This window comes from Emydura macquarii, unplaced genomic scaffold, assembly GCF_026122565.2.
Source record: "Emydura macquarii macquarii isolate MOO-44397 ecotype Brisbane River unplaced genomic scaffold, CSIRO-AGI_Emac_v2 contig_3345, whole genome shotgun sequence".
Classification (NCBI taxonomy): Eukaryota; Metazoa; Chordata; order Testudines; family Chelidae; genus Emydura; species Emydura macquarii.
Window position 1 is genome coordinate 1144365 of NW_027133482.1, and position 17613 is coordinate 1161977.

General features: G+C 43.1%; 1 protein-coding gene across 2 annotated transcripts in view; it reads right to left on the reverse strand.

The window, feature by feature from the left end:
- Positions 1-12268: 12268 nt before the first annotated feature.
- Positions 12269-17613, reverse strand: part of PANK2 (pantothenate kinase 2) — a 29368-nt gene continuing 24023 nt past the window's right edge. For both annotated transcript variants that reach the window (XM_067533648.1, XM_067533649.1), the window contains 2 exons: positions 16438-16563; positions 12269-15953 (listed from right to left, as the gene is read on the reverse strand). In XM_067533648.1, coding sequence (XP_067389749.1) covers positions 15903-15953; positions 16438-16563 — 177 coding nt within the window. In that variant the 3' untranslated portion in view covers positions 12269-15902. The remainder of the gene's footprint in view (positions 15954-16437; positions 16564-17613) is intronic.

Here is a 17613-nt window from a genome sequence, read left to right on the forward strand (position 1 = left end):
ATTGTTCCCGTAGGGCAGGGAGGAAGCACACAGGTGAGCTACAGTAGTGTGGGGCGCTGCTGCCTGAGCCCTACCGGTGCCATGGCTGGAGGACATGAGTGGGCAGGGCGATCAGTCCAGCACTCTGTGCCAACTCTAAAGATGAGATGGTCCCGCTGCCTTCCTTGGTTCCTGGTGGAGAAAGCTGGGGCTGCCTCACCCCAGGCCATGCCCATTCCTCGAGGGACTCCCCCGTGCTGTCCGGGCAGGCCCCGTTCCCCAGAGGGAGCCAGCACCAGTGCACCAGCCCAGTGCGGCTGGGAAAAGTCACACCAGGCATAACTGATGCTGCCAACAAGCGAACAAACAACTGCAGGGGAAAGAAACCAGCTGCTGGCACCCTCACCTCCACTTACCGGCTGCAGTGGGAATTTTGGCAGACACAGGCCCTGGAGGAAAGAGACGGCATGTGCAGCTGCCAGTTCACAGGAAGGGGCGCTGAGGAAGCCAGAGCACAAAGCTACAGGCCCAGCTCCCCCCATACAAACTGCAGCAGGGAAAAGCCAGAGCTGGGTCAGTGCACTAGAAAGACAAGAGACCGCTTACAAAAGTGGAGCCTGCTTTGGGGTTTGAAGGAATGAGGGTTTGCTTTAAACTCATCTCGGCCACGAGCCGTGCCCATTTCCTCCTCATATATACTTTGCTGCAGCAGAAATGTACCTGAGCCTGAGGCTGTTACATATTACACGGTTCCGAGCAAGCTGTTAGTTATTACACTAGCATGATGCTACGCTGCCCCCTAGTGTCAGTGACATCTTAGGCAGGTACCAGAACCCGGCTCAACCCGGAAAGTGAGCTGGTGGTGGCCGGGGAGGGTATGGGAACCACACGGTGGATTTGGTTTACTCACCACTCTATCATCACACGTTTTTAACCTCCCGCTCCAAAGAAAAGCTCAGCTAAGACCACTGATGCCCTCTCCCCCACCCAGTACAACTCAGTCCCAGCTCAAGGGCAGGCCTTTTGGTAACACAGACCCTAGTTTCAGGGGCGAGAGAGTGGTCACTCCACAGCCCAGGAGTATTTCCCACTCACTTCATTTCACAGGCTACGTCTACACTGACAGCGGCAAATTCGATTTAGCTGGTTCGATGGAGCGGAAGTGAAGACCCGCTCAATCAATCCAGAAGTCGATCTAATAAAACCGCCTCCGAAAAAAGAGTAGCACTACATCAGTGGGTAAACATTTCCCATCAGCGAAGCGTAGTGGAGACGGGGCGCAGAAGAGAATTTAAGAAGTTGGTGTAAGTTACGTGAGCTGCTCCATGTAGCTTTCATAACTCCCGTCGACTGCTGCCGAATTTGCTGGTAAATGTAGACTAATCTATAGCACCTGCCTAAGTTCCTCCTGAAATTTCATTTGGATGCGGGACAAATCTTCAATTTTGTCTTAGCCTGTTGTGCCATGTTGATATGCACTACTGATCATTTGTGGTGTTCCATCCCATAGATGGCTGCATTTCAGTAGCAAAATATTTCCTAGATACCCCTGCTCTGCTTCTCATGGACGAAAAGCACTTTGAGGGCCTCAGATTTAAGGTGCTATTGAAGGGCAGAGCATTATTGTAATTAGAATTACATCATTAGTAGAAAATGACAATCTCCCTGCAAGCCCAAATGCCCCACAGCTATTACAGGGAGCTAGAGGGGATTTTGGGAAATGGTGTGAAAAAGGAAACGACACCAACCATGTTTTGTTCAAATAGATGTTTAGATGAACAAGTGTCTGGCTGAACAAGTACGTCACATAGCCATAGCACCTGCACTCCAGGGGTCTCAGAGCACTGTGCCCCCCTCATTATATGGAGGAAATGAGGAAGAGTCATTTTCCAGCTGGGGAAACAGACACACAGTGACACTTGAGGGCACACAGAAGCTCCATGGCAGGGGTTGGAATACAACTCAGAACTCCTGATTCAGTCCTGGACTTCTACTGCACAATCCCTTCTTCTGCATGTGGTATATTGTCAGGAGATGCTGTCCACACCCAACCTCTGCTGACCCTGGCACTCAGAAAGAAAGCCATGGTAGCTAGCGACAGGAACAGGGGACAGAATTGGGACTCCTGGGTGAGCAGCACTGACCAACTCCCTCAGGCCCTTGAAAACAGCTCCCAGATTTTAGGTGCTGCCATCTTGGTCTATCTTGGTACAGCACCTAGCAAATGTATTAGGAACAAATAATGGTATTGGTCCATTATTAAGTGGAAATGATAGAATTATCAATAATACAGAAAAGGCAGAAGTGTTCAATACCTATGTCTCTTCTGTATCTGGGGGAAAAAACAGATGATAGTCGCAGCATATGATAATAATACTTCCATTCCACTAGCTCTGGAGGATGTTAACCAGAAGCTGCTAAAATTAGAGTTTTAAAATCAGCAGACTCAGATAACTTGCATCCAAGAGTTTTAAAAGAGCTGGCTGAGGAGCTCCCTGGGTCATTAATGTTGCTTTTCAAAAAATCTTGGAGCACTGAGGAAGTTCCAGAAGACTGGGAGAAAGCTAATGTGCCAATCTTTAAAAAGGGCAAATTGGATCATAATTATAATTATAGGCCTATTGGCCTGACATTGACCCCAGGCAATATAATGGAGTAACTGATACAGGAAACAGTTAACAAAGCATTAAAGGAAGGTAATGTAATTAATGCAAATAAACATGGGTTTATACAAAAAACAGATCCGGTAAAACTAGCTTGATACCTTTTTTCCCATGATTATGAATTTGGTTGATGAAAGTAAACTGTTGATGTAATATACAGCAGAATCCCATTTATCAGATTCATCAGATCAGATTTATTAGGAGTGAGGCCAGATCGGATAATCAAAAATTCAGATAATCTAGAGAATGGAATAGTGTAAATCTGCCACGATGTCGAGTGTCCACAGGAGAGATTACCCGCATCTGGATTTGGGGGCTGTAGTGGATAATCAGCTGAATATGAGCTCCTAGTACAACAGAGTGGCCAAAAGTGATAATATGATCCTGGGATGCATAAACAAAGGAATCTTGAATAGGAGTAGAGAGATTATTTTATCTCTGTATTTGTCACTAGTGCACCTGCTGCTGGAATACTGCATCCAGTTCTGGAGTCCACAAATTAAGATGGATACTGATACACTGGAGAGGGTTCAGAGAAGAACCACAAGAATGATTAGAGGACCAGAAAATGTGCCTTATTGTGACAGACTCCAGGAGCTCAATCTACTTATGTTAACAAGGAGGTTAAGGGGTGACTTCATTACAGTCTGTAAGTATCTACCTAGAAATCAAATAATTAATAATGGGCTCTTCAGTCTAGAAGAGAAAGGTATTACACAGTCCAATGGCCGGAAGTTGAAGCTGGCCAAATTCAGATTGTAAATGCAGTATACATTTTTTTACATAGAGGGCAATAAACTATTGGAACAATTTGTCAAGGATCATGGTAGTTTTTCTAAAAGAACTGCTCTAAGAATTATTGTGGGGAAAGTCTATGGCCTGTTTTATACAAAAGGTCTAGATGACCACAATGGTCCCTTCTGCCATGGAACTCTACAGTCATGCTCCATCTGGATGCTCAACACCCAGGCAGGTATATGGAAGACCACAGGGCCAATATACCAACTGAGCTGGGTCAAGGCATCAAGTAATATTTTGGCTGGTCTTGAGCACCAGCAATTCCCTTTGAAGGCAATGGGAGCAGTGGGACTTGTAAGATCAAGGCCATCGTTCTGATGAATATGTATAGAAAATTCTCTTATTTTAAATAACAAGTGGTAAAAATTAAAGGATTGGCTTCCGTTCTCTCTACCCACAGGCTAGGTGCAGTACAGAGTTCAGCAGTGCAATCCTCACCTAAACCATCCTGGCAGGAACTCCCTCTAGCCCATATGAGCCCTGGCCTTTCTGTAAGATAACCATAAAAGATGACCATGTTAGAACCTGAGCATTTCCCCCCATAGCACGTTACAACAGCGCTGAGGATGCCTACGGCTCAGTGGCTCCCACTATACTCAAGCTACACTTGGAATGGAATAGCATACAAATCATAAGAACTATTCGGACAGCGTCCATCCTGGCAACATCTGGACTTGGTTACGCTAGCATAGCCTCCACTCTTTTCCACAATTGCTTAGGCAAGGCCGGGACCGAGAGGGGATAGTTTGCATGGAGATACTGGACAGCGCAGGTTACATTAGCCAGAAGCTAAAGAAAACTACAGCAGCCTCCATAAAAGACTCCTCTTTATATTCAGTACAACCAAGCCCCATTTCTTCTCTATCACATGAGATGCAAGTTATGTATCTGCAGTAACTATAGCGATTGATAATAGCTGCAAAATTATGACTTTCAAACAAGATTACCACAATGGACAATGTGTGTTTGAGAGAACTGAATTATATATTTAAGCACAAAGCTCTTCTTGACCTACTTTTTCATTAGTTACAGATATAAAATCTCTTCTATCAGGACCTCTGCTTCCCACTCACTGAGATTAAGGGCAACCCAGACAGGTTGCTTAAAAACCTGACGAGCTTCAAGTCAGCATCAAAAAAGGAAAATAATTTAGAGTCAAACCACGTCTCTAAACCAACCATTTGTACTGTGTTTCTGGATGGTTTCGTCATTTATGGTTGAACAATTGAGCCAAGAATAGAAATACATAGCCATATTCTGAGTTTAGATACATCAGTATAAATCCACAGACATCTGGATTCACTCTTGATTTACAGTGGTATAATCCAGCACACAGTTGGTGCTAGCAGATACAGTTTTACTTGGAATTAGAGCCATTTTTGCAAATGAACTGTGAGAACAACCATACTGCTAAGACAAAACATTAATCTGCATGTGATTTGTTCATGTTTTCAGCTTTTTAAACAGGTCTGGGCTCATTATTCAAATCCAGAAGAGACAAAATTCAAAGACTGAATATTCACAATGGACGAAATGAGAGCAAAAAAAAAGGGATTTAGCAACTATACTAAACATTTTATATATATAAACCCAACATTACCATTTACAAAGCCTCTTAAATTAGCCAATCTCCTGAACAAGCAGTGCCCATGGAAATTTTATATGCTGTGTACTAAAAACCAACTGCAACATAAAGTCAGTCCCTATTATTGGCATCAAACTCAAGGATAAAAGGTTTAATTTTTTTATAAACTTAAACAGCTGTGAATTATTTTACTTAATGTATTTTTTTCCTCAAGAATGCCATAAAATAATATTGATTATATCTGAAGCCAAAAGGAGTTTAGTTTTACAAAAGCATCTCACAGCTAGACAGGAAGAGGTTTGAGGTATAGGAATGATTAAGTTTTGGCATAACAACTGGTGAAGGTTATCAAATCAGCAGGCAGGGGAAAATACAAAAATTAGAACCAAGCAGTAAAAAAGGAAGTCCTTTGGCACCCTAAAGAGACAGATCACTCATCCCAAGCAGAATCTCTGTTTCAAGGATTGTGCTAAGATGCTTTGAGCTCTCAATAGCTAAGAGTCAGGAATAGTCACTAACTAGGCTGATTCAGACCAACAAGTAAAATTAAGGTGATAAAAGGGAACATTTCCTGTCTCTACTGAACCCGGGCCCTAGTGTGGCAATCATAGAAGATTAGGGGTGGGAGGGACCTCAGGAGGTCATCTAGTCCAACCCCCTGCTCAAAGCAGAACTAACTCCAACTAAGTCATCCCAGCCAAAGTTCTGTCAAACTGGGCCTTACAAATTTCTAAGAATGGAGATTACACCACCTCCCTAGGTAACCCATTCCAGTGCTTCACCACCCTCCTAGTGAAAATGTTTTCCTAATATCCAATCCAGTGCCGAACAGAGGGGAATAATCACTTCCCTCGATCCGCTGGCAATGATCCTACTAATGCAGCCCAATATGCTATTAGTCTTCTCGGCAATAAGAGCACACTGCTGACTCATATCCAGCTTCTTGTCCATTGTAACCCTCAGGTCCTTTTCTGCAGAACTGCTGCCTAGCCCGTCGGTCCCCAGTCCGTAGCTGTGCATTGGATTCTTCTGTCCCACGTGTAGCACTCTGCACTTGTCCTTGTTGAACCTCATCAGATTTCTTTTGGCCCAATCCTCCAATTTGTCTAGGCCACTCTGTGTCCTATCCCTACCCTCCAGAGTATCAACCACTCCCCCCAGCTCAGTGTCATCTGCAAACTTGCTGAGAGTACAATCCACTCTATTCTCCAGATCATGAATCCAATGGTGGATACTGTGCTGCGTGGAGGCACAGATAAGGGGAAAACGAAAGTCCTGACTGACATTTGTTATTACAGATCATTCAGCACTCCAGTGAAATAGTAAAGGGCATAAGAAACATAGAGTCATAGGACTGGAAGGGACCTCAAGAGGTCTTCTATTCCAGTCTTCTGCACTCGAGGCAGGACCAAGCATTAACTAGCTCATCCCTGATAGGTGTCTGTCCAATAGGGTGACCAGATAGCAAGTTTGAAAAATTGGGACGGGGTGGGAAGTAGAAGTCACCTATAGAAGAAAAAGCACTTAATATCTGGACTGTCCCTATAAAATCAGGACATCTAGGTCACCCTACTGACCAATCTGCTCTTAAAAATCTCCAATGATGGGGATTCTCCAAGTTCCCTAGGCAATTTATTCCAGTGCTTAAACTATCCTGACAGTCAGGAAGTTTTTCCTAATATCCAACCTAAACTGCCCTTACTGCAATTTAAGCCCATTGCCCCTTGTCCTATCCTCAGAGATTAAGGAGAGCAATTTTTCTCCCTCCTCCTTATAACAACCTTTTATGAACCTGAAAACTGTTATGTCCCTGCTCAGTCTTCTCTTCTCCAGACTAAACAAACCCAATTTTTTCAGTGTTCCCTCATAGGTCATGTTTTCTAGACCTTTAATCATTTTTGTTGCTCTTCGTTGGACTTTCTCCAATTTGCCCCCATCTTTCCTGAAATGTGGCACCCAGACCTGAATACAATACTCCTGTTGAGGCCTAATCAGCATAGAGTAGAGCAGAATAACTTCTTGTGTCTTGCTTACACTCCAGCTAATATATTCCAGAATGTTTGCTTTTTTTGCAGCAGTGTTACACTGTTGACTCATATTTAGCATGTGATCCACTATGACCCCCAGATCCCTTCCTGCAGTACTCCTTCCTAGGCAGTCATTTCCCATATGTGCAACTGATTGTTCCTTCCTAAATGGAGTACTTTGCATTTGTCCTTATTGAATTTCATCCAGTTTACTTCAGACCATTTCTCCAGTTTGTCCAGATCATTTTTTAATTTTAATCCTATCCTCCAAAGCACTTTCAACCCCCTCGCAGCTTTAAACCTCAACCTAGCCAACTATGAATAACTACAGTCTGGCTATCTAAATTACCTCTGCAGTTTCCATTTGATATAATATTTTTCATTTCCCATATTAGAGATGCTTTGGTTCCAATCCATAGACTACAATACCCTTCATACAATTTAAGGGCGGAATAGACCACTTATGCTCAATTACTACACAAACACAGGTCACAGCATTTGAGCAAGTGATTCCTGCATCAAGCCCATAGCTTCTGGTCGACCTGCAGCATTTCTTTTAGAAAGTCACCCAATATTACTGGCCTGCAGAGTGTTAAAGTTACTGTTTGCAAAATACTTTGATATCACGGAATAAAAAGCACTATGAAGTACTTAAGGATTTAAAATCAAGTACAAAGTTAGTCCCAGATTCAGCAAATCACTTGCTTAAGTCGATCTTCATTCAGCAAAAAACCCTATTATATCCTCAAGATCCAGTGAATTCAATGGGACTTAATCACAATGCTTAAATGTTTGCTGAATAGGTGCCTTAAAACTTTAAGCAAGCCAGCACCTTAAATATTCCCAAAAACCAAGTAACTAGAAATGCTGGAAGCAGAATTAGGACAGCTTGTGTTATCTGAGCAATCAGTGCTTCTCCATTACAAAAGAGATGAAAAGGCATTATTTTCTCAAGAGAGAGTGAAAAGGGATATTGACTAGCACTGGGGTTTTATTTAAATTTAATATTTTAGGAGTCTATATTTATCTCAGCACTTGGGGAGAAGGGACCTGCTTTAAATCCTCCCACACCAAGACAGAAATAGATTGCACATTCTGTAACAGCCTCTTTCTATGCCTTGTCTTTTGTAGATGCTGTCAACGTCACTTGCCTTGAATATATTTTTGAAAGTAATGACTCAGACTGAGGAAGCTACTGTTTGGAATCTGTTCTCAATACAAGGAGCAAGGTAAATATTTGATTCTTTTCCTCCAGATAATCTGTTTCCAAATATAGCTGATTTCCAATGATGACCAAAATGTATGTGTTTAGCTAAAGATCTTAACAGTAAATCCCATAAAAAGAAAAAGCTGTCAAAATGGATTTAAAGATGGAGAGAATTTCTCAGGCTATGTCTACACTGCTGCGGGAAGTAGACTTTCTTTAAGTTGACTTTCAGCAGCCAATTTTTAGAAATCGCAGCAGCGTGTACACACTACACTGTTTGCGCTGGTCTCTTGTGTTTACACCGACCAGCCTTAATTTGAATTGCAAAGCAGTGCAATGTGGGTAGCTATCCCACAGTGCAACTAGCCACGGTGGCTGTTGGAACGAGTGTCATTGTCCCGTGATGCAACACTGCTTCCCCCCCCCCTCCCCCCCCCCAACAAACAGGAAAAGTATTTTCACGCTTTTTTTTACTCCCCGCGATCGCCATTGCTGCAGAGACATGGAGCCAGCTCAACTCTGCACTGTAATTGGGAGCGTGACAAATACATCATGGCTTATCATCGATTATTTTAGAAATAGAGCAAGAAGCCGAAGCAGAGACAACACCGATGCCACGGAGGCTGCCTGCTACAAGACATCGAGCAGAACAATTCCCGGTTGCTGCAGGCTGCAACGAGTCATCTGCAGTCCGTGGAGCACTGGTTCTGATGCAGGGAAACAAGCACAGACTAGTGGGACCGCATTGTTATGCAGCTGTGGGATGATGATCAGTGGCTGCAAAACTTTCGTATGCAAAAGGCAACTTTCCTTGAACTGTGCTCAGAGCTGGCCCCGTCCCTGAAGCACATGAATACTCGCTTGAGACAAGCTCTGACAGTGGAGAAGAGAGTCGCCATCGCTCTGTGGAAGCTGGCAACCCCCGACTGTTACCGCTCTGTTGGGAATCAGTTCAGAATCAGTAACGCTACATGGGCATTGCCATGAATCAAGTGTGCAGCACCATAAATAGACTTCTGCTACGAAGCCTAGTGACTTTGGGAAAAGTGCAGGACATATTGGACGGGTTTGCCACGATGGGGTTCCCAAACTGCATGGGGGCCATTGATGGGACGCACATCCCTATCTTAATGCCTGCCCACCGAGCACATAAACTGCAAGAGGTACTTTTCCATAGTCCTGCAGGGACTTGTGGATCACAGGGGTTGTTTCACCGACATCTGTGTGGGGTGGTCAGGGAAGGTGCATGATATTTGTGTATTTCGTAATTCGGGGCAGTTCTCTAAGATGCAGGCAGGCACCTTCTTCTCTGACCAAAAAATTCACAGCAGGGGTGTGGAAATGCCAATAGTGATCCTGGGGGATCCTGCTTACCCCTTGCTCCCTTGGCTAATGAAGCCGTACACCTTGACAGAGACAAGGAGTGTTTTAGCAGGTTAAGCAGATGCAAAATGGTTGTAGAATGTGCCTTTGGTCATTTAAAGGGTAGATGGAGGAGTCTCCTCACTAGGCTGGACGTGAGTGAAAAGTACCTCCCTTCTGTGATATCTGCGTGCTGTGTTCTTCATAATGTGTGTGAAGCAAAGGGTGAGAGGTTCCCTCAGTGCTGGGCTGTGGAGGCAGAAAGACTGGCCACCAATTATGAGCAGCCAGATGCCAGCACTACGCTGAGAGCGAACCGTAGAGCGCTTTGGATTAGGGAAGCTTTGAAAACCAAGTTCTGTAATGAGATGCAGGACTGATTTGTTCCTGTATGTTGTTTGCCTTTGGTGAACCCTCCCCCCACCGATATCTGTGCCCACCAAATCCTTCCTGAACAAGATATGATTTAATAAAGAAACATGTTGAATTGATGCAGAACTTTATTTCTTAAACATTCAAGTCATGGGGGTATTGGGAAGGGGGGGGAAGGGGAATGTCTCAAGGGGTAATGTGGTAGCTTGCTGGCCAGCTATCAGCATGGCCGCTGCTGCTTTCTGCTCGCCTCCACCGGGGTGGAGTGCATCACGTACTGCAGCCTTGACAATCTCCTCCGAGACCTCTTGGGGGCAGGGCGGCAAAGTCCTGGGTTGAGGAGCGTTATGGAGGGGCTGCAGGGGGACACTGTCCTGCCGCCACTGCTCCAGAAGCCGCTGGAGCAGGTCTGCTTGGTCCCACATGATTCGCAGCATTTCCTGTGTGGTACTGCGCTCATGCTCCATCATTTCTCAGTAACTCTCCCTGTCCATGTCCATATGCTGGGACAAGGTCAGCCTCCACACTCTTTGCTCTGTCTCTGTGGCAGCTGAGGCGTTCGTGAACTCGCCAAACATGTCATCTCTGCTCCTCCCCCCCACCCCTTTCTAATCTGAGACAGTCTTTCCGCAGCACTTCTTGAGGGTTGGTCCAGTGCTGAGGTGTCTACGGAATGAAAGAAAAACAACATAGTAGCCACTGTTAGCATAGTGAAGAAAATTAAACTCCATTAAGGTACAATGTAGATGATCGCCATGCAGTGCACAGGGCAAACAGAGGCTCATTCCATTCCTGACGTCCCAGAACAGTGTTCGCTATGCCATTTCAGAGAGGATCTGAGGACAACGTGGTGGTGGTTGGGGGGGGGGGGGGGGAGGTGGGGAGGGGAGCTCTGCTTGTATTTTAAACCCTTACAGAGAGGAACTGTGGATAGCATCGGGGGGGGAAGGGGGGAGGGGGTGGCTATGCTTAAAACACGGATTTGCTGGATGCAGCGGGGTACCAGCAGTGTTCTGCCATGATGCATGATTGCAGCAAAGTATCGTACCGTGGAGGGAGGAACAAGGCAGCCCTCCACTGAAAAGTTTTGCGAAGGATAACAGATTACATACATAAAAGTTTTTGTGAGATATCATACATAAAAGTTTCCGTGAGATATCAACTGATAAAACGTAGCATTTCTCATCACATTTCTCATCCTTGGTTAACCACACAGTAGTCACCGAAACGCCTGAAATCCACTTCGAGCCCCCCACCTAATGTAAAAGGACAGAAATGCTAAGAAAAACAACTCACCAGATGTGCCTTCCCCGGGATCATTTGTGCTATCCTGTGTGCTGCTGGACTGCTTGGGGGTCAGGAATAAGTCCTGACTTTCTGGGAGAATGGACACCGTGCTCTCCTCAGCTTCCTCCTCATCCACGGAGTCCTCATCACTGATCATGGACTGTGACCTAGCGGAGGTATTGATGCTGCGGGGAGATGCTGCGGTGGGATTGCAACCGAGAATTGCATGCACCTCATCATAGAACCAGCATGTTTTGAGCGAGGAGCCAGAACGGCTGTTAGTTTCCCTGGCTTTCTGATATGATTGGCGCAGCTCCTTGATCTTCACGCGGCACTGCTGAGCATCCCTCGTGTCCCTTCTCCAGCATGCCGTGGGTTATCTTCCCATAAATGCCCAGGTTCCTTTTGCTGGCTCTGAGCTGAGCCAGAACGGACTCCTCGCCCCACAGCCCAATGGGATCTAAGATCTCTGGTCGACTTCATGCTGGACAGCGTTTGGAACTTGCAGTAGCCATACGGAGAACAGTGACAAAGCTCTCTCCACGCTGGCAGTACAGGAAATGAAAATTCAAATCTTCCCAGGGTTTGAGGGGAGGGGACTTTTCCTGCTAGCATGACCACTGACCAGCACAGCGTGACTGTCCAGAGCGGTCAAAAAGGAGCATTGTGGGATAAATCGAATTGACTACCGGAATGTAAGTAACATTCTGTCTACACTGACACTAAATCGATTTAACAAGTTCGATATAGGTGCTACGCCACTTGCAGAGGTGGTCTTAAGTCAATTTTCCAGGCACCTTCATTTGAATTAACAGTAGATGCCAGTGTAGACACGGGTGTAAGTCGACCTAAGTCGCCAGTGTAGACCAGGCCTCAGATTTCCCCATCTCATCCTAGTACTCTAGATAATTATTAAAATTGGTGACAGATTGGTTCATTTGTTGAACAGGACAAGAGACTTTAAATGGGCAACAGAAGAATGAGAATATTGAGTATATAAAAATAATTGTAATATTTTATCCCAAAAAAATTACAGTTTTACAAAATATATACTACATAGGTGAGTTCAGTGTTTAAGCAAAGACATCACAACCCACAACTTCAGGCTCTATTTAAAAAAAAATAAAGACATCTTACATATACATGTATGTGGAGTGAATGGGGGAAAAAACAGTTGAGAAAGGGGAAATTCCAAGAATACTAGCTGGCTTGCTTATTTACTCCCGTTTCAGTTCCAAAGTTTCGCATGTGCACAGCTGCAACATGGCACATGACCTGGTTTTAGCCAGACTAGCTTACTGCAGAATTTATGTACATTTCTCTTCCCTCCACAGATTCCATTTGTATACAAGACCATATGAAAACAGCCACATAGCCTCTTTCATCATCCTTTAACTCATAACCATGCTCCCAATAATTGCTACAGAAAGATAAGCCGCTTTCCTGTAATCACCAAGCATGTATGTTAATCTCTGAGAGGTCCAGGGTAGTCCTTTGTTCCTGCTGCTAAACTACTACATGTACAAATTCACTTCTGCACAGGGACTCCAAATGAAATCTCACATTAAGCGATGCACAGAGGGCCCACATTAGCTCACTGTATCTTATACCTCTCAAAAAGGGGTTAAATGCTACAAAGGGTTGTACATATGGGCCGTCCACACAGGGGCAGACTTCAACCTAACAAAAGGAAAAAGAATTACATCTGGATTCCAGACCAAAGCTGAGGCACGGCCTGAAATTCCAGTTGAGATTGTGTGACCAAGCAAGGTGCAGAAGTTGTCTAAATTTACTAAGCATCAAAAATTTGCTAAGCATTATACAAAACATGGCATAGAAAAAGCTAAAGCTCTTGCCCCAAGGAGCTTACAACCTAAGTTCTACTAAATCTAGTACTAGGTATATTAAAGAAGTCTGGCTTCCATTCTAAAATTATCTGGTATGATCTTTAGTGGGATATTATGACAAAGCACAATGTCTAGGATCTTGGATTTTAAGTATTGCCCTCCTCAAATGTGCACCTCCAAAAATAGCTTAATTCTAATTTTGAATGCAGATAAATGCATGATTTAAGTTAGCAATATTACACATAAAAAGCTAATGCAATTTTTCTAAGTAGTTATAGATATCCGTTTTTCCACTTATCTGGGAAGATTGCCATCTTTTCAGAAAAGATTAAAAGGACTCTGCTGCGCAGTGAACTGGCAGCTGCATGTCTTGAATAGTACAGTCCTTCATATGCACCAATACAGCTAAAGAGGTTTACAGGTTCCGGATTTCTCTCATCCAATGTTTGATCATCATTTGTCTACGACTAGACTGGTGAGCCTGGAATTTCCTGAATACAAGTTCTAAAAATACACTATTTTACAATGAAGCTGGTGGCAGTTAGTGCTCCACACAGCACTGCTTTTAGTAAATGAAACAAATGACCTGATCCAGTGAGAAACCCAGGCATTCTCAATGCCCAGTTATTTCATCCATCCATCCATCTCTGAGTCCATCTCAGACTCACAGCAGACACACTGTGGGACCAATCCTGCAAGGTGAAGAGCACCTCCTGTGAGCACTCAGCTCTCAGACTGCAGTGTGAGTCAAAAGGGGCATATGGTAGCTTGCAGGTGATATCTGCAGATTGCAGGCTCAAGCCCTAAACCAAACACCCACCCACCGCAGAGCTCTGCTACTGCACCTCAATCCTTAACTATTTCAGATCAGGATTGCTAATTAAGTCAAACTATCAGACGTGTGTGTGTGTGTGGTGTGTGGTGTGTGTGTGTGTAAGCGGTGATAAAAAATATCCACCAGGGCCTATATAAGACCAAAGAGCTTTCATTTGAGACCCACTGCTAATATTAACCCATATATAAAGAGGCCACTGCATTGATCTACTAAATCCTAAAAAGGACACATTGTCTAAAGTCTCTGGGGCAGATTCCCCACCTGACGTAAAGCGAAATCAAATGGAGCTATGACAATTTACACTAGCTGAGAATCTACCCCTGTATTCAGCAGAAATTGTATTCAATCTTTCCTGCTATGAATCTGGTTTCTACATGTAGTTAAGCTATTCAGCAGAAAAGCCGTATTACCATTTTTCAGAAAGTTTTCTGCAGCAGCAACACTAGTTAACATCAGGGTAAGATTCAGCAGCTTTTAAGGAAGCAACTGTTTCCCACCCACTACAGTGACATTATACTGAACTAACTAGCGCTATGTAGAGGAGGAATAACATTTACACCCCCAGTGGACATTTTGTTCAGATTAGTAGCCCAACACTGTAAGTCCAAGGACGTGGGGGACCACAGACAAAAGGCTGGTTTATGAGCCACACACTTGTTTCAAACACAGCTCTTTTAAAAGTAGCCTATTGCTAATGTTGATTAACCTATTTTGCATAGAAAGAATGTTCTCTCACACAACATCTTCCAGTTTAACATCTTGAAAGGTCAAGGTCTTCAAGAATCTGAAGGCAATAAAGTGTTTGGGTTCTGCAGGAATGCACACACCAGGGAAACAGAGAGGGTATAAGGCTGATGTGGAAAGAAGACTGAATTTCCTCCTGAATCTGGATTATGTTTAGTAACTAGCTAACAATAAAAATGTACAGAGTATTAAGTTATACAGAACAGTCTGAGTATATCAGGAATGGCAATATTATCATTTTTGGTACAGTTACATACAATTACTGACTTTTTTAAAGAAGTCACTAGTTTTAAATATTCTTAAATATACTCTTAGTGGATTTCAAGTGTCATTTGCTTCACATTGCTAAGACTTCATTATAAGGGCCTGACCCTCACATCCAGAGGAGTTTCAGGTCTGCTTAAAAAGGAGCATCCAGGGTGCACATGGCAGGAAGTTGCTACACAATTTTACAGAAAGCAAGACCCAAAAAAAGATTTAGTCCTTACTTCTTGTTTCTCTGACAGTGCAAATGTGTGTATGCACAGGGGACAGTCTTGCCAGAAGATAATGCATTACTGATTGTAGGGTGATGTTTTTACATACCACTATAATGTTCAGAAAAATGGAAAAAACAAGGACTTTCTGGGAAAGGTTAGTTTTTCTATTTCAGGGCTCTGCTTTGATATTTTTCATATATAAACAATATACTATTCAATACTACCATGAAGACTTAAAGCCCCATGCATTTAAACATTGCAAGTGAAATTTAAAATAGTGAACAATATAGACACTTGGCATTTTACAAAAAAGACAACCTTTGAGAACAGGATAGTACAAGTCTCATTAAATTATCTCCATCTAGTACCTTCCCCCACACTCAACATGTATAGCAGGTTATATAAAATTGCTGCTCAGAATAGAGTTGACAAAGCATGTATTTTTAACACCTGTGGAACAAACACCACATTCAGTCCACACACTTGCACATAAATATATTTTTCTTATTATTAACTAAACTACATTAAGATTCAGGATTCATTTTAACTGTTTACAAAAGATTCATTTGTCCTTTCCTTTTCCTCATTGATTAAGTCATGTACAATTACTGTAACAGTCACTTAACAGATGCTATAAAAAACGCTAGACAAATGTGGGTGTTCCAACCGGGCAGAAGCTCCTGCAACTTCAGTCCAACGAACAGGATCTGTAATGACTCAAGCTGAATCCAAAAGCTCCAGAAAAGCACCAACTGCTCCAAAATAACCCTATAAAGCAAAAAGACAACAGTTTCTATTAAACAGCTTCAAGGTTTAAATGTGTTTGATTCAAGCATTGGGACAGGAATATTAAAAATAATACCATTTTTAAATACTGGTTATAAAAGAAAAGAAAACAGAAGAAAGCTACTTCCAAAGTATGTAAAGTTATTACAACTGGTTATACTAAGTGTTTAAACAAGGAAACAACATTTTTAAAAACATTATATTGTTGGAGATGCAGGTTAAAATTTTTCAGAAGTAGAAGTTGGCATGGTATTACAAAGTTAGCAATAAAGTAAACAGAGTTTGCATTTTAATTACTGGAACAATAAATGTAACACAGGTCATGTCCTAGACCTGGAAGCTCAGCAATAACTGCGGCTATCAAAATGCATAGAACTGGCTCCAAAACATATATTGCCAATGCCAAGAAACAATAAAAATGTCTTTAGTTTTGACAAAGTAAAATGGATTTAAACAGTAACGTCACCTCATGTTCCAAGAAAAGTGCTTTCAACTGTCCCTTAGACCAATAATCCAAAGCATATGCTAGAAGCCTCATTGAGATTGTATTGATCCGTAAGAAATTGCCAACAAAAACCACCCGATTAATGTTCTGCAAACATAAAAAAAGGATATGAGAACCTTTAAACTGAATTCCATTTTATCTTCACAACAATGAAAAGACTATTGCAGCTAAGGAGAGTCCACATATTATACTTGTTGCATTTAATTGGGAGGATACATGCAGCTTTTCAAATATGGCTTCTGACCCAGAGCAGTAAGAGTCAGCTAAAAGCAAGTTAAATTTGCCAGTATTTATTAAACTGAGTAAAGTCTGGATGCTGAACTTCACTGCACCCCAAATATCCATACTCTTCAGTTATTCCTTTGTTCACACCAAAGGAGAGAGCAGATATGCAAGACAGGACAGTTAGATTGTCTGTGAGTGGCGGTGTGGGGCTGAGAAGAGACTTGTGATGTATTTGCAGCTTTCTGTATTTAAAGCTTCATAAGGAAAACGCCAATCAAATCTAACAGAACAGAACTGCAACTGAAGCGTCAAGCAGACAGGGGTCTTACAACAGTGCGATGGAACCAAGCGGAGCTAGAGTGGGATGAAATTAAGAGGCATGTTGAGGTGTTCAGAACAGAAGAGACTGAAGGCAAGGAGGAGGAACAGAGTGACTGCTGAATAGTGTCAAACAGGATCTCAAAAATTCATCCAAATAAGGGAGGGCTGATAAAGTTTATGTTAAAAGGGCACCATCCAGGTTATTTCAGGATAGGTTCTTTTCCAGAGTCCCTTTCACACCACTACATACCCACTCTCTAGACTGAGTTGCAGCTGTACGTTTTCTGGCTGAGGAGTCTGAAAGGAACCTACCCCTGATGGAATGACAGGGTCAGTCCTTCTACCAGCTAGAGGTATACTATCAAACAACGAAGAGTATGCCTCCTCCCACATTCTCTTTGGCCCCCAAAACCTAAAAGGGCTAAGCATGCTTCCTCCACATCCAAATGTTGAAGTGACCTTAAGCAGTGAAGTGAATACATCATACTAATTTATGCAGAATGACATTTTGGGTTTAAACACTCTCCATCCATGTGTTACTAGCTATACTCTTGAAAAGGAGAGGTTTTCCCAGCTTGGCCCAGGGAGCTC